The 24,002-nt window shown below is 42.1% G+C and overlaps 4 protein-coding genes across 8 annotated transcripts; 1 reads left to right on the top strand and 3 right to left on the bottom strand.

Annotated features, from left to right (window-relative positions):
* Positions 1-551: 551 nt before the first annotated feature.
* mrpl12 (mitochondrial ribosomal protein L12) lies at positions 552-5,404 on the bottom strand. Its single transcript, XM_003442109.5, has 5 exons — positions 5,218-5,404; positions 3,092-3,290; positions 2,919-2,993; positions 2,589-2,726; positions 552-1,717 (listed from the first exon to the last, which is right to left on the bottom strand). Exons 1-5 carry the CDS (start codon positions 5,274-5,276, stop codon positions 1,601-1,603), a joined length of 588 nt encoding a protein of 195 aa, XP_003442157.1. The 5' UTR covers positions 5,277-5,404; the 3' UTR covers positions 552-1,600.
* Positions 5,405-6,386: 982 nt separating this feature from the next.
* Positions 6,387-8,697, top strand: zgc:103625 (methyltransferase-like 26 B). The gene is made up of 7 exons (XM_013269558.3): positions 6,387-6,525; positions 6,618-6,820; positions 6,973-7,135; positions 7,216-7,275; positions 7,351-7,418; positions 7,503-7,581; positions 7,663-8,697. The coding sequence occupies exons 2-7, from the start codon at positions 6,621-6,623 to the stop codon at positions 7,708-7,710; spliced, it is 618 nt and encodes a 205-aa protein (XP_013125012.1). The 5' UTR covers positions 6,387-6,525; positions 6,618-6,620; the 3' UTR covers positions 7,711-8,697.
* hgs (hepatocyte growth factor-regulated tyrosine kinase substrate) lies at positions 7,885-19,706 on the bottom strand. 5 transcript variants are annotated; one of them, XM_019357858.2, is made up of 20 exons: positions 19,514-19,706; positions 16,793-16,877; positions 16,543-16,618; positions 16,271-16,363; positions 15,459-15,582; positions 15,133-15,185; positions 14,947-15,015; positions 14,670-14,794; positions 12,517-12,628; positions 11,869-11,967; positions 11,666-11,761; positions 11,490-11,528; positions 11,220-11,384; positions 10,918-11,128; positions 10,652-10,824; positions 10,431-10,571; positions 10,024-10,207; positions 9,747-9,883; positions 9,465-9,647; positions 7,885-9,283 (listed from the first exon to the last, which is right to left on the bottom strand). In XM_019357858.2, the coding sequence occupies exons 1-20, from the start codon at positions 19,548-19,550 to the stop codon at positions 9,170-9,172; spliced, it is 2,316 nt and encodes a 771-aa protein (XP_019213403.1). In that variant the 5' UTR covers positions 19,551-19,706; the 3' UTR covers positions 7,885-9,169. The 5 variants fall into 5 exon arrangements, with proteins under 5 accessions (XP_019213403.1, XP_019213404.1, XP_005468720.1 ...); XM_019357859.2 differs by having other exon boundaries at positions 12,517-12,601; XM_005468663.4 differs by having other exon boundaries at positions 10,918-11,131; positions 19,514-19,705.
* A 1,845-nt stretch (positions 19,707-21,551) lies between these two features.
* cldnk (claudin k) lies at positions 21,552-23,756 on the bottom strand. Its single transcript, XM_003442112.5, has 2 exons — positions 23,470-23,756; positions 21,552-22,630 (listed from the first exon to the last, which is right to left on the bottom strand). Exon 2 carries the CDS (start codon positions 22,445-22,447, stop codon positions 21,800-21,802), a length of 648 nt encoding a protein of 215 aa, XP_003442160.1. The 5' UTR covers positions 22,448-22,630; positions 23,470-23,756; the 3' UTR covers positions 21,552-21,799.
* Between the last annotated feature and the right edge of the window lie 246 nt (positions 23,757-24,002).

Raw genomic sequence — 24,002 nt, 5'->3', positions numbered from 1 at the left:
TAGTGCAGGGGTCCCCAATCCCAGTCCACGAGGGCCGGTGTCCCTGCAGGTTTTAGATGTGTCCTTGATCCATCACAGCTGATTTAAATGGATAAATTACCTTCTCAACATGTCTTGAAGTTCTCCAGAGGCCTGGTAATGAACTAATCATGTGATTCAGGTGTGTTGGCCCAGGGTGAGATCTAAAACCTGCAGGGACACCGGCTCTCGTGGATTGGGATTGGGGACCCTTGAGTTAGTGTAAATGGCATAAATTACTTTCTCTCCAAATCATAAGTCACCACAGATATTGAAGCTTTTTTCCTCTCTTTTAGGAAAACCTGCTCATTTGTGTTCATTTCAACACTAAGGTTTACTCAGAAACAAAATGACATGTAAGTGCTGTTATCCAGCGTTATTATGACCTCTGGTGGACAACCACAGTAAAGCATAATCTAGTGAAATTCACTGTTCCACTATAAATGTTCAGTCAACACAGCACACATGAAATCTTTTGATTACACTCTCATCAAGTTTTCCATAAATTCAGCCACACAACCAATAACACATAAGAGCAAAATAAGTATTTCAACTTTAATCACATTATTAACATTTCGATGAGATTTATCTGGACTCAGCCCTGCCATTCTCTGAACTACACACAGTATCTGGTGCTCCTCAACATCAGTCATCTGTATCAGCCTGGAAACCACAAGATTTAATCTTGTGAGAAGATTAAACAAACAGAATTACAAACTGACTTCAGCCTCTTTCAGACATGCGCTCTGACAGCATCTTGGTGTGGTAATGGTTTCGTGTCCATCAGCACCCTGATCACTCCTCTGGAGGTTGGACGCAATAAATTTCAGCAGTAGCTGACCAACTGTGCATGCATCTTTGGCGAGTTACTCAGCTCACAAGAGAATGCAATTAAAAGCAGAAAAGTTTACATTGTTTCTAATTTGGAATATGATTAAAGCATTCTTCCTAATACAGAAGAGATCTTTTAAGAGCATGCATGTGGGGGGGGGGCAGGATACAGCTCTCTCTGCAACACCACGCAGCACATGCAGCTCTTTGTAACAATGACAGAGAGAGACGTTTAAAAGTGTGGTTACACTTGCCTACAGTTAGTATCAACACTACTACTGTGGGGTTCTCTCAGTCTGTCGTAGGTACGTCGGATAGAAACCAGAGGAACATTAATGTGATCAATGGCCGATAGACACAATGCCGTTACTGCAATGTTATTCGTCCCATGTCTGAAAAAGGCGTTACTCTCACCCAACCAATCTCCTTAGCTTGTTTGTGACATGTGTATCAGACAAGCAAACCACCAAACAGTGTGGCGGCACATCTGCGAAGGCTGCGTGCTGGAGAGTTCAGTCTCAGCTGTACCGTCCCCGCCTGACGTTGTAAGGGGACGGCGTTAATGTCAGAAGGCATTTGTTTCCATTTCTCCTACGATCCACGTCTTTGTCGTACAAAAAAAAAAAAAAAAGGAAAAAAAAGAAAAAGGAAAAGAAAACACAGAAAAAAAAAAGAAAAAAAAATCAACTCAAGGATGAAGTGCATGAGTAGCCAAATGATGGCGAACTTTAGGCATAAGGGCAGACGAGATCTACTCCAACTCCACGGTGCCACCTGCTGCCTCCAGGGCTGCTTTTAATTTCTCTGCCTCTTCTTTGGATACATTGGCCCGGATTTCCTGTGGAAGAGACTCCACTAGTTTCTTCGCCTGTTTCAAATAAAGAGGGGGGAGAAAAAGAAAACAATTAGTGAAGCTAATAAATCTGTGCTATGAGAAGCTTTAACACTTTTAATGCAAAATCTAGCTGCAGACAAAACTAATTGCAAGATGCACAAAATGTTTGCTTGTAGTTACTGCTCACAAAAAAAAAAAGAAAGAAATTAGGAACACTTGATCACCACAATACAACAAATTCATATCAATCTGTCAAGTTAGAAACTGTTGTGAATGCATTTCACCCACTTTGGTGCAAATAAAGTGACAACGGGTTCACTGCAGAGCCAACACCACAGACAACCTCTGTGAGCAAAGGACCCACTAAAAGATGTCAACCCACGCTACCCTCATGTACTCTGACAGTTTGGTCAGAAGAACGCACATGACGAGCTTGCTGGAGGTCACGTAGTAGGACTGGCAATTCCTCTTTGCTCAGAGGAGCAGACACTGATGCCCTTGATACCCATCTACAGTCCTGTTCAACCTTCCTTGTGTAGCAGCCCACCTGCATCACCTCACCACTCTTGAGAACATGCTGGGAGACATAGCAAACCTTCTCATGACAGCACAAATGGATGTGTCATCCTGGATGAGCTAGACTGCATGTACTGTTTTATGCTACCAGCAGTGACAAAGTACACCTGTTGACATTTTCATTTGCACCAAAGCAGCTGAAACTGATCCACAAAATAAATTGGACTGATTTTGCATAATATTATGTAATAATATACGCACATTATTACCTCCAAAGCGTCATCTCATAAACATTTTATATCTCACATTGTAACACTGGCCCGTTAACACTGCTTTTTGCCAAAAGCTACAATGAGCTCCCTTAAATAGCTCCAACAGTGAGACTTACCTGCACCAGATTCAAGCCCTGGATGCAGTTTTTCACTTCCTTTATAAGCTTTACTTTTTCAGCAGCTTTCAATTCTGTCAATTTTACTGTAAAGTGAGTCTTCTCCTTCTTTGCTGGTGCTGCCTCCTCCTCTGCAGCCTAGTTGCAAAAGAAACAAGAGGTTATTTAACTGTGGGCACAGAGCCTCGTTGGCCACATCAACTATGAGTGGCTTTAAATTCCTAAGCTAGACATCTGAAAAAGAACAATAACGATGTATGTTGCTACTTAAGCCATTAATGATTTATAAGGCAGTCTTCAGAACTTCCCTTTAAAAACAATAATCAATACCTGAGCTGAAGGGGCAGCTAATGTCGCCATCGCCCCCATCGGCATCATTCCGACACTCTCAATGTTCAGAGTTTTCTGTGGTGAAGAAAAACAAGTTATCACTCAACATTTAACACAAAAGGACAGCAAGAAGGTCAGACAAATTGCACCGTGGTTTCAAGTTTCCCACAAACCTTGAGGAGTTCGTTGAGATCGGACACCTCTAACAAGGTAAGGCTGGCTATGTCACTGACAAGCTGCTGGATTTTGGGGGAATACTGTTTGGGGGCTCCATCTAGAGGAGGGGTGGCGATGGCATCTGAAGACGAGGCTGGACTGGTTTTCAGAAGTCTGAGAGCACACAAGGCTGGTGTCTGCCACTGAAGCTGTTGCCTGGGAAAGTGAAAACTGATTAGCTAAACGGCAGACTGTATCTGGTCCTTAGAAGCCACCATGTATCCACATATTCAGTGTGGCGTGGATCACACCTGGCATCATTCACTGCCTTATTCTGACTTTGTCTACTGCTTTACAAAACAATCCTTCTTACATTTAGAGTGCAGACTGCCTAAATGATGCATAATTAATTTTCTCAATTTGCAAACCACTAAACTCCTCAAGCTTCTCACTGTGTAAAGACAGTAGCTATCACTATGAGATGAGTTTGCTTTCTTATTTCACCTGGAGGACACCTTTATGCTTATTGCTTTGCAGTTTAACAGCTCACAAGTAAATTATGGTCATTTGGCAAGCAAAAAACCCTGAAATTCCAGTTTTGCATCAGCAAATAATGCTGTACAAAAACACCACACCACAAAGGATTTGGCAGGATTCTGCAGGTACTGGCTAGCTTTGGTTGGAGAGTCACGCATCCCTGGTAAGAATAGTAAGAAGAGAAAGAAGAGATTTGTTGTATGTTATATGCAAGATGGCACAAGAATGCAGAGCAGTCACTTTAGGGCGGGCAGGACTGGTTGACATTATGGCAAGTATCTGTGAGCTAAGAAATCAACCATTACATTCTGTCAGGAAGGACAGAGATCTCAGGCATAAGTCTGCAACACAAATATCCAACTTGAAAACCTTTGGAACACGATCAAGTTTCATGTAAGCAGAATGTACAATAATAACACCCACTGAATTATAACCCTCACAGATGCAATTTATTTACCCGTTCTGTGTTACAATCGCATTATATAACAAAGGTTATATATCAGCTCAATCTTCTTCTTTGTTACCCGTCATTGTTTAGCAGCCTGGCTATCTATGAATGCAGGACTGTAATCATGTAATCAAAGAAAGTATGTAGACCTAGAAATGTAGTGTCAAACATCTCAGACTTCAGATTTTACAATGACAGAGTGGACAGCTCAGCTGAACAGTTGCTCTTCATAGACTGCATGGAGGCTAGTTGGATGAGGGACGCACAGACGAAGCCCTTTTAGTGTCTGATGGTTACAACAAATTGTCAGGCATGTGGACAACCCCCCCTCAAAGCTTCTCATTCTCCTTATGATTACAAAATTTAAGCCCCTTTACCCCCAAACAAACCCCTAGGTACTTGTAGGCAAAAGAATGAATAAATACAAAAAAAACCCTGGTGCAAAGGGCAGTCAGCCTCCATGTAACCAGGGCGACACTGGTGGAAACTACAGCTTTGGCTAAGAGGTCCTGATAAGGATGAAGAGGGAGAAGCGCTTCAGGACAAGCCACGGTGGCTTACATCAGTAAATCTCCAGCTGACAGTCTGGACATGTCTGTTTTAAGAAACAACTGTCTCTTTTACACACGGCATGGAAAGGTTCAAGATTCCCTAAAACCACAATATTTGTCGATTTGAACCCCAGTGGTGGCTCTAAAGTCGGTTTTAACAGGATAATGTAGCCCGTGAAGCTATAAAAAATGTTTTAAAACATCATCCAGGGTATTTCTACTGCTGTCAAATACCAGAAAAGTCCCATTTGACCAGTGTAGGTAAGACAGAAAAGGTCAAAGCCATGCTTTTCTTAGATTTCTTTTTAAGACGAAGCCATAAAGGTACACTGCGTTTTGTGTCATTAGTCGGACAGCAGGGCTCACTTGGTCACGGTGTTCAAGTTGAAGCCTGCGAGTGAACACTTAACGCCGGCTAACCTACTTAGCACACAGCCGCAAACCATTAACCTCATTTCTGTGCTCACACAAGGCGCATCGTCTGTCTTTAGACGAATTAAAAACACAACATCATGTTCTCCATCCAAATTAAGCGGCAGCAGTGGCCGGCTCTCTGCCCTTGAAGCCGCAGACACTCGGATACAGGTGTACTGAGCCTGTTACGTACCGATGCGTCCTGGCTGCGACCCGCAGCGCGGTGCGGAGGCAGCGGCTGGTGCAGAACATGCCGACGGTAAATGGAGCCGTTGGTCCTCTCACTGAGAAAACAGACAAGTTTGTCACACACACGTCTCCTTCCAGCAGATCCTCTGCCTCAAAAGCACATGGCGTCCCCTCTACTCCTGACCTACCCACAATGCATTGCGTGAACTGTTAAAAAACCTCAATTCAACTGCTACGGGAGCCCACAAGGGACAATGACTGTGCGTGAGAGAGCGACATAAAGAAAGTTTGAAATAATAATAATAATAATAATATCCAGTCTCATCTTCCCATCTCTAGCATTATTACTTCAATGCCAGGTGTGCTTTACTGCATTGGCAGTGCGGTTGGGATCATTGTAATGCCCAAAAATTAAACTGTTACAGTCACATCCTTTCCAGATGGAATTGCATTGTGGATCAACATCTGAAAGTATTTTGCTGTGTTCATAATTCATCAGCTTTGACATTATCCACAACACCACTGGCTCAGATTCAGCCCGAAACCATGTCAGATCCAGATCTGAGGTCCTGTGTTTGTACTTTCTCCTGTTTCTTAAGTCTTTCAGATCATTTTCATCTGCTGCAGATTTGGTTTTTATCCCACCTCCCCGCTTATTCTCTTGCCCTCCGCTTGTCAGTTTCCTCTTCCTTTTTTAAGGACACACTGCACAGCATGCCGAAATATGCCAAGCTTTTGAATAATAGCTCTTTGGAAATCACCTTGTTGTTGCAAAAATACTTCTTTATGCCTGTCAAACTGTGTTATATTTTGACATTTTCCATATAATCATTTAAAGGAATGGAAGAAATTATGTTTTTGCAACAGGCTGCAAAGTGCCTAAAGATACAATTACTAATGGTTGTCTGTTATGTAAAGATTCAAGACCTTAGATGCCTTTTCTTGTTTGAACGATTAATAGGTCAGTGTTAAGAGGCTTAACAAAAAGAAAGAAAAAATAGTAAATAAGTGAAAAGTCAGAATTGGTGAATTATTGGTCAAGATTACTTAAAAAATTTAAAGTGGTCTGTCTCCTTGCAAGCAAAATAGAAAGAAATAAGAGGTGACTCAAGACTATATCTGTCCTACTATTTGCTGTGCATGTGCACGTGCATATGTCCTACCTGTAGCGTACCAATGCTGGGCACTTGGACACTGGGGAGGAGCATGAGGGAAATCCTCTTAACCAGGTAATCTCTCCACCCATCTGCTGCTGTCATCCACCAACATACCATTCCCTCCACTGGCCTTTATCAGCTAGTGCAAATAAAAGGTAAGAAGAATCCCCTGAGAGAACAATACAATGCATTGGAGTGCAATGCTAGATAAAAGAGGCACACATCTTTTCTTTTCTTCTTCCTCCAGGCCATGCTGCTGTCTCCTCAGGCTGAAAGGAACTGGGAGAGTGTTTGTTCAGTGCTCGAAGATGTGTTGGAGAGCCAGTCACACAGGCAGTTATTTGCTTTAGAGCTTGGTTCTGGAACTGGCCAGCATATCATACGGTTTGCTCAGAAGATGCCCTTTGTCATTTGGCAGCCATCAGACATCAAAGAGGATTCTCTAGAGAGGTTTGTACCTTTCAGAAAGTGCTTGCTTTTGTTGATGTGCCAGTATAGTTATGCGTGACAGAAAGATTTACGAACATATTCCAGTTAAATCAATGATCTATTTAAACAAGTGATTTGTTGAAGTCTTCGGATTAAATCTACCTTGTTGGCAGTATCAAGGCATATATTGCTGCAACCCAAGCAAAGACGGTGCTACCACCTGTTCACCTGGATGCCAGTGAACCGTGGGAGAAATGGGCAGGACTGAGTCACAACTCCTGTGACGTTATTATTTCCATTAACTTACTGCAATACAGCTCCTTCAAAACAGCCCAGGTAGGCCTGGTCGCTTATAAATCAACTGAAGAGATTGAGATAAATCCACAGAGTATTTTATTTACTTATGATTTTCTCAGGGAGTGTTCAGTGGAGCAGGACAGATCCTCAAACAAAACGGCCTTTTGATAACATATGGGGTACGTAATGATAGTTAATTACACTACAAATAAACCTGAACCTACTAACTGATGTCAACTTAAAACATTTCTCAGGTGTATGCTGTTAATGGCATCATCACACCAAGTTGTAATGAAAAGCTGGATGAGGAGCTACGAAAAATGTGAGTAGCAGCTATTTGGTAATATGTGTATGTGGTTGACTGTTAGGATAAGATACGAACCATGTTTGGTTCTGTTGCATACAGGAATCCAGACTGGGGTCTTCCAGACATCGACGTGCTCAGACAGCTGGCCTATGGGAACAGGATGCGTATGGAGCGGATAGTAAGTCACGTATCTCGGCTTAGAGGGAATTCCACCTCCCAGCAGCATGCCTTTTACACTTGTTATGTTTCCTTCTTTTAGATTGAGATGGAAGAATACTACAAATGCCTCATCTTCAGAAAACTCTAAAGAAGCCAAAATACCAAAAGGACATTAAATTATTAGTTCACATCAGTTATGAGTGTAAGTCTATAGTCTTTATATTTGTAAAAGACAATTCTGCGATGTGATAATGAATATAGTTGAATAAAAGCTTTAATAAACCCTTTGTGTGTGGTTACAAAACACAAGTCGAGGCACGTGGACAGTAAGAACCAGATATTTATTAAATATAATTTTAAAATTACTTCAAAGTCAGATCAGTATGTTGGAATAAAGAAGTTCACAGACGCCAACTGAAGAGTTACAGAAACCACTGATTGGGTGTGTGATACATACATGCAGCACATCATGTTTGCTCGGCAAGCTTTTCTTCACTTCTGGATACTCAAGTAGACTTTCGAAAGAGTGCCACATATACAGGCATCTGTATATGTGATAATTACAACTAATAGAATGCAGGCTGGGACTCCTAGAGGAAACTTTATTACAGGTTAAGGTCATATGCTTCTGTTTTGTGATGGCACTTGATGTTCAGCAACACCAGTCGCTTCAACAGAAGGGATGCAAGATGCTATTAGAACTGCTGGACTGCTTTTAGTATGAATATTTTATTGTTACTAATTTAACAATTTAGTAACAATTTAACAACTAATTTTAATGATTTAGTTAATTAAATATAATTGATGAAGACTAAACAACCACCCAGCTAATTTTCTAAACAGTTCTCCCATAATGTGCTAATCCCTGCATCGTCTCTGAAACTATATTAACACACAGTTGAAGCAGCACACAACAAATAAATGCCCACCCCCCCCCACCCCAAATTAAAAAAAAGAAGACTTTAATTTGTAATTATGAGAAGGGATGATATGAAAACTACTGGTTGCGCATTAGTGAGATTTTTTCCAGGCGTCTGACTGTGCTTTCACTCTTGAGACATACCAACAGCATCTTAAACAGTGAATATAGATGTTTCTCAGTCACTTCCTAAACTGTTAAAACACATTGAAATAATTAGTTTCCATTCCAGAAAAGAACTGAAATTTCAACATGCAAATTTAGATTTAGAAAAATATGAGACAAAGGATGGTTGTGTCTTCTTTTTTTTTATCTCCTAAATGGTCATATTTTCTTTAACTTTAATACCACTGACTATTTCTGCTCTTCAGTTATTCATTTAATAAGGAGATACTACATACATATCAGCTGGAAAGGAGGAGGAAGAGGGTGAAGGTTCTTGGCTATGGCGCTTCCCATTGCAGCTTTACCCCTCCTGATTTTTATACTTCAGCGGGGGAGAGGCAAGGAGAGCAACAGTTCTGTAACATCATCACAATATTTCACGTTGCCACAAAAATCACAGCGAGGTGGAAAGTGGGAATTATGTGTGTGTTTCCAGAGGGTATCCTCAGAGTCCAGAGAGGGAAGAAAGAGACCAAACAGGGAGAGGAGCTGTAGTGTGTTAGACCCAGCAGCATGAGGCCCTTCAGTCGAAGGAGATGAGCTGTGCCTCTGCGCTGCCCGGCACGGCTTGAGGTGCCTGCTGCTGCGGTTGCTGCGGCTGTTGCTGCTGCTGCGGGGGGCCACCAGGGGGAGCAACCTAGCAGCATTAATGCACAAGTAAAAATAGGAAGATTAGCCAGGATTGACATTTAAATAACCTAAATAAAAATACCCAAGATAAAAATAAAGAAAGCTTTCATGCGTTAACTGTGGATGACAGTTGAACCAATGAACTTTTAGTTTGTCAGAAGCTTCAAATGTATAAATACACGACTGACCTGCTGATACATGGGCTGCTGGCCTGGCATGTACTGCTGTTGGGGGGGCATATTGGGGTCCTGTCCTGGCAATGCTGAAATCATGTTCTGCATATTGTACGGCTGGTAACCCATATAACCCATACCGTTAGTGGGGGGTGCCTGGGACATGGGGGGCATACTCTGCGCCTGAGAGGCCACATTCTGCACAAAACACAGAGAACAGTGAGATGCATTCATCTTTAAACGTTTTTGTGGCATTTCATGTATTAATCAGAAAATTTAAGTGGAGCTTTGTCAGACCTGGTAACCCTGCGTAGGTGTGGGCTGATAGGTGGAGTAGGGTGGACTAGTTGTGGGCGGAGCCTGACCAGGCGGAGGAGCGGGCTGCCCATTAGTTCCTGGAGGCGGGTACATGTATGCATTAACCATATTGGGATCTGAAAGAAAGGGAGGAAAAAAAAACATTGTAGTGAACAATTAAGATTTTAGATGATATCGCTAATTGTAACACCAGATGACCAAAGTTGGTAGATTTCTTGTCTTTTCAGCTGATCCTTTTTCTTGTTAACCTCCTCACCTGTGGTAGGACCAGGCATAGCCTGGTACTGTGCTGGTGCAGTCTGCCCTGGCTGATTCATATAGATGTTGTGCATAGGTGAACCCTCCACAGAACCAGCGGGGCTGAAAGTGCCTGGGTAGCTGGGCGGAGCACCGGGTTGGTATACCACCCCTCCCGCAACATTGGGGGGCAAAGACTGCATCTACACATCAACAAATAAAGACAGCATTAAAATTTCTCCAAAAGATTCAAAAACAACATAAAAAGTCTCCCGCTGAAATTCATTAGCTGAAATTTATTCTTTAAGTTTATATATTTCTGCTATTATTGAGACATTTAGTTACTGTGATATTAAGTGAATTTACTGACTTGATTATCCTTGGGTTGAGTTCAGTCTGAGGCCAGATGGAGTATAAAATGTGTACCTGGGCATAGGGAAGAGAGAAAGCAGGCATCTGGGCCCTCATCTGGATGGTGTGCTTCTGCTGCTCCAAACGCATCTGCCTCTCTTTCTCCTGCTCCTGGAGGCGCTGAATGGCCAACTGTCTTTGCATCTCCAGGTACTCCTGCGGTCCAAAGAAATACCTGTGAGCACGGTAATGACCTATTATATCTGAACTCTCATTGAACAGATTCAGTTCAGTACCTGTTTCTTCTGCCTCATGATCTCCAATTTTTGTGCCAGCTGGATCTGCCTCTGCCTTTCCGCTTCCTCTGCAGCGCGACGCAGTTTCTCTCTGTGTTCGTCCCGGAGTGCGTTGAGAGCGGCCCGAGCATCACGAACCTGAGCTAGCTTGTCCTGCAGCCCTTCATAATACACTGACAAGACAAAGATCATCACAGTTCAGAGCCTGGACACGGGGAGAGAGAAATCTATAAACATGGACACAATTAAACAAGGCCAACGCTTACATCGCTTCTCATCTAGCTGGTTGAGGATGTCCAAAAGCTGTGGGTGCATGTTGTTGATGGACTGGAAGAGTGAGAGCACGGCGCTGTCGTTGGTGATGCTTCGCCCACGCATGTGGTTGCTCTTCATGCGGTTCAGGAAGGTGGTGACAGCATTCTGCAGAGCCTTCAGAAACTGCTCATGGTTCTCCTCTGATTCGCCATTCTGGTACTGCTGCTGAAAGAGGGGATGAACAGGGCAAACCATGAGCAGGGGCTCATTTGTGTTTAGTTTGTTTTTTTTAGAGCACACAACTTCAGCATACCTCCACTATGTTGGCAGGCTGGACAGGGACGTGACTTTCCACGGGCTGACTGATTGCCGGAAGTGGCTCGGCCAATGTCACAGGGGCAGGGGCTGAGGGGGTGGGACTCTTGCGAGCCTCTTCCTGTTTTTTCTCCCAGTATGTTCTGTTCAGGTAACGGGCCAGCTGGAATGATGTCATATTTCCTTATTAGCTTTAAAAGCATGGTGTAGCATTTCCATTAATCAGCCATACTGTTAACATTTGAGAAGAGCAATATACCACATGTACCTCAGGATCTACATCTTCAGCTGATGGAGCAGAGGAGTTCTGCAATGTGTTTCATAATAGTCAAAAAATGCATTTTAAAATTTGCTTAACAATAATAAAAATCTTTCAAACATGCTTTTAAAATCATGAAAACATTTTTTGTAGAGTATAAGTGATTTTGCTGGAAACAGCCTTACCACAGGGGAAGTGTAGAGGGTACTGACTGGGGGAGCTGAGGAAGTCACTGGGGTGGGATCGGTTTTGGGATACATCGAGTACGAGTTCTTATGTCTCTGCAATTGAGCATTCAGCTGTGTGTGAGCATTCAGCTTTTATTCTATATACTAGCTGAAAACAAACACCCATACACAAAAATGAGCATTTCAGCTTAGCGACCCACCATTCGCTCCTTCTCCTCAGCCTCACTTTGAGAAAGGGCTATGGCCAGCTGCAGCTCCTCCTCCTCCTGCAGGGCAGCCTCATCTCTCTTGGGGGGCATCTGGTGAGAAAGAAGAGCGGGAGAAATATATAGCAGGAGAGTCCAACAGCTAAAGCTTGGCTGCAACTGGATCATCTAAACTACAACAAATCTACAACAGAATAGCTGAAAAAGAAAACACTAAAAGTTTCATAATGTCCACAAATAAAGTCCAGACATTCAGCTTGATTGAAATGCTGTAGAATTACATTAAGAGAGCTCTGCCTGCAAATCTCAGTGAACCAAAGCAACTCTAAGGAAGAGTGGGACAAATTTCCTCCACAGCAATATGGTAAAAATAAAGTCAGCTAGAAAACACTGATTTCAAGTGATTGCTGGTAAAGGTGGTTCTTTAAGCTAATGAATGATGGGGTGTACATGACTATTTATTTCCAGTGTGACAATTTTGGCAACTTTTTTCCAAAAAGGCTAGAAGGCTGTCTAAAATGTAAAAAAAAAATATATATAATAACTCGAAAATCATTTAAGTCCTATATTTAACAGGTAACAAAACAAAAACAAAACATCCAGAAAACCAGTGATTGATATAAAGAGTTTAAAAATTATTACCTGTGACTGCTGGGACAGTGGGCTGGTCAGGTACTCAGGTGGCAGTTCAGCAGAGCCTGCGGAAGGGGCTTTTCCTTCAGCTTTCCTAAGTGGAGGAGAGAGGGAGGGGTGGCTGGTAAGGAAGAGGGATCAGGGAGGACAAATAACCTTGTAAATCAGAGTTTCAAGCATGCTGCTTGAAACAACAGTAGCACTCCAAAGACAGAACAATACAACAAAGCATCATGGGAAACACTTTCAAGTTACTCCCATTTGGATACTGACATACTGACAAACAATGCTTCCAAGTATGGTACTCACCTTTGTTTTAGTTTATCGTTCTTATTCACTAAAGTTCTGTTATATTTTTGTTTAAGTATTTTTCCCCAGTTAACATACAGAAAGCTGCTACATTAGAGAAAAACAGTAAACAACAACCCTTATTATCAATAGATCTGGCTCATGTACAAATAACAGGAAACAGTGAAAACGCATATCACGATTTCTTGAAGTCGAAGCTGAAATCTTGTAATGTCTGATTTATTACTTCAGCATTATTTATTGTTGTATGTGCAACGATGTTCATACAAATTTTGTCAAGATTGGCCCCCTCATTATGGAGGAGATAGGGAACATACAGACATACATACATATACTATCATCATTATAATAAGATTATCATCATCATCATCATCAGAATGTCTGTTTTCTGCTGCAGGAAAAATGGCCTCAAAGCACAACTGTTGATATAATCACTTTGCTTCATTGCAGCCGTCACATGCTCTTTTAAAGGATCCCACACACATATTCACTCATTCTCTAGCACACAACAGAACATTTTTCCACTTTGCTTCATTCCATTTTAAAAGCCAGGGCTTTTCTTACTCTCTTCTGATGCCAAAAGAAGGAAACTGAACTGCTTTCTGAGCGGTTCATTCTGATAGACATCAGTGAAAAACATATTTAACAAGGCCTTCTGCTGAGATTCTTGTTGACACTGTTTTTTAATCATCTCCATTTTATTTTGAGCCTGGTTTTGTATTGCTATGAACTGTATTTTAATTTTCTATCATATTTCATTATAATTATTCTGTTTGCACAGCACTTTGTGACAACGTGTCTTGTGAAAAGCCTTAAACGTTACTTACTTACTAGACAGGCCCACAAACATAGTCTGCATGTTTTCACAATCCATCTATTTCTTTTCTTTTTAGAAAAAACAAAACATAACTACTCATGTTGCAACACACTATGTACTTCCCGATTTTAGCTTGAAACGTCCAGCTAAAATCTTTCTGCATTGTCCTGTGAATTACCAGCTGTGAGTGAGACAATTTAACAACTGCTTGGAGCAAATTCTGACTACACAGCATGTTTCACCCAGTGTTACCAGCAGTCTTTCAATATCAGCTGTCAAAATGTGCAAACACGCCTCAGAACACGTTACACAGTTGCAGAGATAATTTGCATAGGTTTACATAGTTTATTTTTAAAACCGGCATTATCTTAAAATATCTACATACCATTTTTTACTATAAGTCTTTCCATGTCTCTCTTTAAGGGTATTTGTTCCAACTTCTCAAAACACACTCTCACTCATTAGTACATTTTCATCACCACCCTTAATCAACTTAACATGCTGCACATCCTTTCCAGCTTCATCTGTTTGCCTAGGTAGTCGATAAAAGTTCTTTTCTCGTTCCTTAGCGTCCAGCCTCACATACAGCTCACTCTAAACCTTTGCCTTTTCCACCTCTGCTGTACCCCTAACCTCCTAGTACTCTTGTCTACTTTACTCATCTCCCCGACCGACTATCCCACTTTTCTTTTGCTTCCCTCCTCCTTTGAATATTTTCCTGCACTTCCTCATTCCACCACAAAGTCTATTTGCCCTCTTTCCTCTCTCCATAACACGTTCTCCACCTCAGCACCACAGCTGCACATATCTAATCTATCATTTTTTCCAAGTCATATCACATCTACATATCATTTTTACCTTGAATAAAATCAGTCACGTGTTCATTGTGTTTAATCTGTTGCACCCTAGATAATTGTGAAACACTGAAACAGTCACTGGAGACATAAACACTTCTACTATCCAGGGCCACCCTGTTACACACAGTCTGTTTTTCACATTAATTCTGGCATTTTAATCACCACATCTGTGGACTCACTTGTTAAGCAGCTCGAAGCAGGGCTCGCACACACGCACTTCCTTCTCGATCCCAAACTTGGGAATGGTGGAGTACTTAGACGAACACTTGCCGCAGAAAATCTGGCCACAGGCTCGACAGTGGTGCTGGGAAAGCACGGAACACAAAATGAGGTTGATTTCCACGCATGCGCCGTGAGCATGTACCGCATACATACAGACACACACCCACAGCATCAAATGAATGAAGGAAACCATAAAACCTCCAAGTGGCCTAGTTATAAACAGGCCCGGCCTACCTTTCTTGTCATAACACCAAACTGGACTCTGCACCGGTGGCACTCCTCAGCGTCAACCCAGTCAGGGGCCTGGATAAATAAGGCAGACATCACATTACTCAACTACATCTCAATGTATGGGGTTCATACCTCAAAAACATAACCCTCTTCACAGACCAGTAAAACAAGAAACACAAAATATCTTACTCTCTCAGCAGCAAACATGGCGTCACTCTCCTTGAACTCGGGGAAAACGTGACCTGCAGACAAACAAAAGCAGAAAATCTTTTTACAACAACTACAAAAATCACAAAGAGGCAATAACTGCTAACTGCTGATGCACCTTTGACAATGAAATGAGCTCTGCAGCTTATAGTGAAACCATCTGATTCAGTTTTTATCATTACAAATCATCTGAACTGGTATCACCCAGTTTTAAGTGGCCTGTTAGAAAACATTTATCTGGGTCAGTAAGCGTTCAGAGATCATTTGGTTTCATTTCAGATGAGAGCACTCGGCTCGTTCAAACTTACCTTCCACTTTCATGATCTGATAGGTGTCTTGAACCACTTTATATTTGGGTTCATTGCGGAAGGCGTGAGCCCAGGCCTGGATCAGGTAAAGAATCTTGTTTCTGACATTTGGTTCCGTCTGTTTCTGGAAATCAAGGAATTTCCACAGAATTAAAACAAAAAAACCAAACAGGCCTACTTCTCCTGTTTCTGTATTCTACTGTCAAATAACACACTGAATTCATCAACACTGTGAGGTGGGAAGTCCCTTGTTTTCATCTGAAAAAAAAAAAAGGACTCCTGTCACAAGGCAATGACATCACCAGGAAGTTGAAACCAGCATGAGGTATACAGCCTGTGTCACATGATACAGTAAGGATCCAATCAAATATTGCTAGCTCATGCTGTAATCCAGTCAGCTGAAAGAGTGAGCAGTCATAGGAGAGGGGGAAAGCTTATAAAGCCTCCAGCCAAAATATATAATTGAAGCACTGTAAATACTCTAAACCTGTTATTTAAAAAGTTCATTTAGTATCAACTACTTTAATATCAGACCACTGTGTGGCTGCTCACTTTAACATCACTCTAACATGTACACCTTCGGTTTTTGAGACCCTTTCAGGAGGGTTTCCAAGAATCTGGAGCCGGTGTTTTTCACTACGGTTTGACAAAAACTAAACTCTTCACTGATTAAGCAAAAGCAACCGCTCCGCCCGACCTCTGCCAACAAATTAAGCTTCACAGTAAAAAGACAACACAGGCCATCTCTGAATGACATTGAGAAGAGTGTGGTGGGAACTGAGCAAACAGGGAAGAGATAAAATGAATGTCACCTTAAGTAGCTCCTTCAGTTCCTCCATGGTTTGCTTACTCGCCACCTCATCGTGCACCGTCTGGCCACAGTTCTTCACCACTGACTCCAGGACCTGAAGGGTGAGGCTGCATTATTTTCAATAACCCAACGCACCAGATGCCAAGCCTACTTTTGCCCACAGTTAGGTGACAAAGCAAGAGAACACACCAACCAAAGCAAAAATCAAACTATCTATGTTTACAGGCAACAGATATTTTGTATTATTGATTGTATACTTTCCACACATCTTACCTCAAGTGCATAAATCGCCACATGTGGATTTTTGTCATTCAGCTTCTTTTTAATGGCCCCAATGGCATATTTAGCTCTGCAAGGACAAAAACACAGATATTGCTTAATGCAGAATCAGTGGCATAAATTCAATAAGCAAACTCTCAAGTATGTTTATTTCAAAAACATTGAAGACAATAGTCGAAGCTGTATTAAATCTTCAGCTGCTGGAGGATGTGAATGTAGAGGGGAAGAAGACAGAATCACTCACTGTGTGTCTCCCTGTCGAATGAGATCACAGATCTGCAGGATGGATTCCCAGTCAGTCTCCAGAAGCAGTTGACTGGTGGCTTTATCTGCATGAGTACAGAAAGATTTAACATGCATGTCTGTCAAATGGCATCTACAACAGCTGCTCCACAAAACTGCACCGGCAGTTACACATGAACAAACGCTTCCTCCACATGCTTTAAGCTGTACAGAAACATCTGTACTCCTGCTATTAACGTAGGACTCCAGATCAATCTCTGTATGATATCAAACTATTACTACACAAAAGGTTTGAGGTGTCAAACCTTAATGATATAATAGAGATCTACTTATTTATTACGTCATCATGAGCCGGGATAACTAGAAATATTTTGTTGCTACAGATGCTTCCGTGAGTTCTGCTGCCAGAAAAGAATAGCCTTGCATGTGATTCAGGTGTGTCAAAGTGCTGCAGTCCTGGGTCTGACATTTGTTATGTCCTGTGGAACTGTGGGGAAAACAGGAAAGCACTGATAGCACGAACTGATAATCCTGTTTGGCATATGATTGTGATGCATTTAATAGATGAAACCTGGTCTTGATTTGCATTTCTAAATACAAGTGGAACATAATCCAACTTTCAGCACAACAAATGACCTGTTTGCAAATCATAAAGTAAAAAAACCTGCCCAATTTTTAGGAAACAAATATCATCTTATTACATGTTAAACTGAAAGATGTGTGCTGTGAATTAAGCAATCCCCCACACATAATGGTGGTTTCATTTTGAGTTAAATATCTTTAAAAAGATTAAATGTTTTAAATACACATGACATCTGCTATAAAACTGTGAATCTGATCATAGGTTTAGAGGTGTGCGTTACTCAGTTCAGACTTTTTTTGAAAGTCGGGTAAAACTTATGCTTCAACAACAACAATGATTCTGACTACGGGCAGGGGTTAAACAACTGCAGAGGTGGTGCAGGTGTAGTATCTCTGCATCAAGTTCAAGAAAAAAAAGGAGATGAGTTTGCTTTTTAGAAGGGACAAAGACTAGCTTCCGCCCCTGCAAATCAGTAGAACAACTGTGGAAGTGGTCTCCAGCTTTAGTGTACATCTCACTGAAAACCCTATCTGGTGTCACAACATTTCCGTCCTGGTTAAGAAGAAACACCAACGCTTCCACTTTTTCAGGAGGTTGCAGTACGGGGAACTTGTTAGCTCAGTCCTAAACTTATTCTGCAGATTTGTGGGGAAAGAGTGTCCTGTTCTCCTGCATCACTGAGTGGCATGAAAACGGCAGAGAAGACGCCTCTGCTGAGGGCCTCCCCACCACTACAGACATTTACGCCAGCAGATACAGGAAAAGGGCCTCCTCTATCTTAAAAGACCCCACTCACCCAGCACATGCAGTGTTTGTTCCCCTCCCCTCAGGCAGGAGGCCACAGAGTATCAAGAGCAGAACCACCAGGCTTTAAGACTGCTTCTGTGTCTGCTTCTCCTAGCCAATCGTAACAAAGAAACCAATTGTGTATTTGCAATATCCTCCATGCCCTTAAAAAATGATTATTCATTCTCTATGACACTGTAAATATGTTTTCTCTTCCTTGTTTCTGTATATTGTTCTCTCATGTGTTCTCATTCTTGCTGGCTTTAAACAGGGATCTGAGTGCTAAATTTAGTTTCACCTCATGTGAATACACGTTTGAAATGGAGTAAAAATCCCTGAATCCTTGAGAAAAACAAGTTGGGACCGCAACGATAAGTTTTGCAGGTATTATATTTAATGGATTCAAATTCTGAAACCATTTCCATCACTGATGAGAAGAATCAAACACAAGATTTATAACCTATTTGATGGTTTTAATACAAACACTTTGATATTTATGCCTCAAACTTTAAATTATTACTGGTTACATTGGCAGAGCAGGCAAAACTCTCCAGCTGAACTAAAGAGACCTAAAATGTCTGGAACTTGATTTATAGTAATCAATATGCACAGCTGCGTATTCATTTGACACTTCACAAAATAATTTGATATTTACTGGGTGTATGCATTTTTCTTCCAGGTTCGCTAGTTAACCTGCCCATTCTTGTAGCCCAAGAAACTTGTTGTTGCATAACTGGAAATTCACTTGGGACTCGTTTTAAACCAAGGTAACTGTTGAAACATGCTACATCAGAGACGCCTTGTTTTCTATGATTAGTCATGGAGTAAAAGCAACTATTAGCCATTTGACGTTACCGTCGGTCTATACATGGATCACAAAGTATCTCAGTCGCTAATTATAGATAGGTGTCAGCCAGCTAATCAACCTGTTGTGGTCTTTAAAAAAAACTCAGGACAACAGAGTGCCTCACGAATACCAGCGTTGTGTTTGTCTGCCTGGTTTCCTTGGATATGGGGTAGTTAATGTGTGAAGTAACAGCTAATTGTATATTACCATGTATGACACGCACAGGAACACAACAACAGCCTTGGTTAGCTTAACTAAAAGCAAGGCGATAACACAAGAACTGGACCAGACTTTGAGTTAAAACTGCTCGCTTCAGCTAACTTCTTAGCATTTCTTGGCCTTCGAACAATAGCAGCGAATTTGTTAGCAGGCTAAGGAAAAAAAAAAGCTAGCTGGCCTAGGAGCCACAGCCCGATCGACTGTCAAAACAATACGCTGGAAAACATCGTACTCTGCCTTTTAGTTGCTTATTTTACTCTCAACTTACGCATGTGCTGTTAACTTACCGAGAAGCCTCTCAAATGTGCCTCCACCTTTTCCCATGTTAAACTCAGAGTCTCAGAGTGGCTGTCGAGGTGACTTATTTAATTAGCGGATCCCGATACTTTCACAACGGAGGTTAGCTGTTAGCTCGTCTGTTAGCCACGGAGCACAGCTGTACAGCAGGTACAGCCTCTGACTTCCCACTTCCGTCGCAGAAACAGCGACACGCGTGAAATGTCTCCCTCTCGCGGCGGGTATGCGCAATGACGGGTGCATTTTTTTTTTTAAATTTATTGAATTTATTTATTTATTGTTAAGCGAAACCTTTACATGATGATTACCGCTTTAGAAATCTAAATAAAATATGCGTTATCAGCAAGTCATTGATGAGATGTGTGGTAGGAGTGACAGATTGGTTTAAGGTGAGGTTGGAATTACATTAGAGACTGGTTCTGAGGCAATACTGACAGGGCAGCTCAGGTTGAGCAGTTTGAAGACAAGGCTGACATGATTTAGACACGTGCAGAGGACAGATAGTGGCTATATAAGACAAAGGATGCTGAATATGGAGATGCTAGGCAGAAGGAAAAGAACTGGCTGCCAAAAGAACAAGAAGCAGCAGGTATGAATTATGCTCTTTGATAAAGCAAACTGAACTTTCATAAGTGTAAAGTGATGTGTATTAGTTGGTGCTCAAGGCACAACAACATCCAAAAATGTAATTAAACAACCGTGGCAGTTTAGATTTTCATGAGGACACTTTGACATGCAGCAAATCACTTAAAAGCTTGATCAAAATCCTCCAGTTCTATGTAACGGTCTAACACAGACAAACAGTGAGTTATTTCTTGATACCTTTTATCTGAGTAAAAGTTTGCATGTAGGAATCTGACTTTGGCAGCAATGTGATGTGATGATCACAGCAGCAACATCTTGGGTTCAAATCCACAGGCCAACTGGGGCCTTCCTATGTAGAACTGGTGACCTGTCCAGAGTGCACCTTACTTCTTTTAAAATATACCCCACTGCACACGTACTGCAGTGCTCACACCAAAAGCCTTCACAGACAATTATCAGTGTTTGTATTTACTCAGGGAACTCTAGAGCTCTAGAAAGTAGATCTGAGATGAACTGTCTCAAATGCATCAGTGACGTGTGCAGTTATCGCCTCCTTGTAAATGATACACTAATTAGCTCATTAGTTCATTTTCATATAGTCAACCTCTGCATTAACTCTTTGTTACTGTCATTGTTAAGAATTGCATTGACACCATACCTCGAAGCCATTTTGAAGCACTCCATTCATTATTTACAATGTAACTAGTGCACTCGTCTCCCTCTGTTGTCCTCTTTGTAAGCGTACAGTAAAATACCACAGACTTACAGTATTCACATCATTACTCTACCAGCACTGGTATAGGCCTACTTAGGTCATGTATGAGTCACTACCTGGCACTTGGAACACTAGTGGCTATTGTTATTGTGGTGCTGTAATGCTCTATAGAGTGGCATTGTGTTGCTCTGTCTTCTGCTGTCACGGACAGAAAGCAAAGGAACTGATAGATTAATGTATGCCCGCACAACTACGATTTCATTTACAGTCACCTACAGTGCAATCAATCAGGTTTAAGAACAAGGATAATATGAATAAAGATGGTGGTTGGAATTGTACTACATGAACACATGCAAAGGCAGATAGTGATTCATGCTCGATCTGGTTTTTGCTTGTTATCATACAGTTATCTGCTGGAGCAATGTGTGATTTTATTAGAAGAAATAGCAGGAGCTTTATGAAGTGAAAAAAGGATCATGTAATTTTCTCTGTTCCTGCCGTGTAGAGTAACTCAGATAAGGAAAACGAGATGGAAGACAGGACAACACACACACACTGAAAAATATGGCACCACATGCAAATGCACACACATCTCCATTGTTCTATTGTTCTTCTCCATTCAGCAGAACCCCTCGTAGTGTTTGCATAAACGACTCAAAGGTTTTTCCTTGTAAAACAAGTATTTTGAGGAGCTTTTAGATATGTAATGGTACAAATGTAAACACACACCATTTTTCCTCCACAGAGGATACAACTTTTATTGTATTTAACTGGCAGACAGAGAAAAAATGTTATTGAAGGGTATCAGGTATGAAATAATAAAACAAGTTCAGTTTTCAGCCTCCTGTGACGTTTCTCAAAGAAAACAAAAGCAAAGTGACACTTAATAAAAAATAATGACATGAATCAATGTCAAGAGGAGAAAAGACAGGTTTGACATCATTTGGGGTGGATTTGTGGAAGGCCTTCAGACATTTTAGACATAACCTTTGACTTGTGTGGCAGGTGCCCTGCGTGGACTGCTCTCTCCACTGCTGAAAGTGGGAGAGCCTGGGATTCCGGGAGGACTTGACCCCGCATAGAGCAGTGACCCCCCAATTAGAAGCAAGGCTGACGCCCCCCAGCCGATGTAAAGGGCAGGGCCGAGCTCACGCTTGTGTGGAGCTGCCACATGTGGATCATAGAAATCCCTGATGATGGAGTGGGCAGTCCAGCAGACGGGCACAAGGTAAAGGAACCCCGCGATGGCAAAAAGAGAGCCGGAAATGCGAGCAATGCGGGCTTTAAGGCTGTTTACGCCGATGCATTTAGTGCACTTGACTCCTAGGACCCCCAGAGCCAGAGCCAGGCCACAGAGCAGGATGGACAACACAGTGAGGCCGCGGGCAGCCTGCATGTCGCTGGGCAGAGCCAGCAAGCTATCGTACACCTTACACTGGATCTCACCTGTGCTCTGTACTATGCAATTCATCCAAAGGCCTTCCCAAATGATCTGAGCTGTCACTATGTTGTTACCGATGAAGGCGGTGACCCGCCACAGGGGGATGGCACAAACTATTAACCCACCCACCCAGCCCACTATGGAAAGGATCAGACCCAGCAACTGCATGCCCGTGGTAGCCATGGCGAAAGGTGTTATTTGAGTCAGATGGACTTGTCTCTGATATATTAGTCTCTGCACAGGCCAAACTTATAGTCCCACAAAGAAATGTGACAGTCTATGTTGCTAGAAATGCCGTGGTCCACTCCGCCGCCTGTGGATGATGACGTCGATGAGGTCAGCTTGAGTTTGACGTGGATTGCTATCCTAAAATTAACAAAACATAAAATAGTCGCACCAGCCGGGTTATTCTCTTCGCAATCAATCAAGCAGTGCAAGAAAACTCTCAGAGACACACTGGATATTACATCACAGGCTGTTGTTATTTACCACAACAGCCACTAGCATAACATTAGTAAAGTATGAAAAGACTACTGGAGCATATAGTTATCATAAATATTTGGAATCAGGCTGGGAGGCCTGTTGGATTCCAGTGAGAACCGCAGAGAATAGCTTTCTTTGACACGACTGTGGGTGTCGAGCTACGCCTTGCCGGGTGGTGGATTATCTCAGAAAAACATGAGGAGACTCGGAACACAAGCAGCTTTCATGAAAGCCTGTCGAGTGGGCCAGGAGAACCTGTGTCTTCTGTTTATTACAGCTACAATTTTACTAATACTGTTTATACGATCCATTCATAACAATATCGATACACATGTAGCAGGACACTGAGTACCAATGGGATGCATTTTACTATTTAGTTCAGTTATTTAGTTTGAGTTTTGACTCCAGTAAGTATAATTCTGAAAGATTATTGTGATGTTGGGTGCAGATGACAGTGGATAACCCATATTAAAATAACAGAGGGCCCTGGAATATTCCCAGATCTCATTACTAAAATGTCCATTTCATTCCTAGGAAGTTTTGCAGATAATACAATGGAAGAAAAGCCACTTCCAGTACATACATATGCTGGAAACTAACAAACTAACAAAGCACATCGCATAAATTTGCTTTTAAGTCATAGTCAAGACATTACTGACATTTGGAAAATGTTTAAATATCCAAACATTATTAATTAAATGGTTATTATGAGGAATATTTACCTGAAATAGAGGTCGCTGAACCTTCACTGCTCCTCCCGGAGATCATCCACAGTTTACGGTTTGCCTGAAGCTCCGTAGGTTTTGTAGTTCAGCTATGAATGCCTGAAGTTGTGAATGACAACCCTGAGAATTCAATTCAGTCAACAGTAAGGCCAGAGAGCAGGGGAGGCTCTCTCCGTCTCTCTGTCTCTCTCTCTCTTCTCTGAGGTTTGGTGAACTGCAGCAGAGAGGGACGATCAGCTCCAACACCCAGGACAGGACTGGAGATGGGGCTGCCCTGCGAGATGCCAGTGTGAGTCTGTGTGGCGGTGGGCTGAAGCACGCGCTTCTGTGCACGACTGTGTCGGTGTGTGAATGCGTGAATGTGTTTGAGTGTGTCTCCCAGTGCCTGGTGTACGGGCACAATGCCCTGCTGTTTTACAGTGCCCTCCCCCCCGCTTTCCCTGCTTCTCGTCAACCTCTGTCCCAACCCTGCAGCCCTGCGCATCCATCCAACTCAGCAATCCTCTTTTTTCTACTTTCACTCACTTGTT

This window comes from Oreochromis niloticus, linkage group LG4 (assembly GCF_001858045.2).
Source record: "Oreochromis niloticus isolate F11D_XX linkage group LG4, O_niloticus_UMD_NMBU, whole genome shotgun sequence".
Taxonomy (NCBI): Eukaryota; Metazoa; Chordata; class Actinopteri; order Cichliformes; family Cichlidae; genus Oreochromis; species Oreochromis niloticus.
This window is presented reverse-complemented; position numbering and strand designations above follow the sequence as displayed.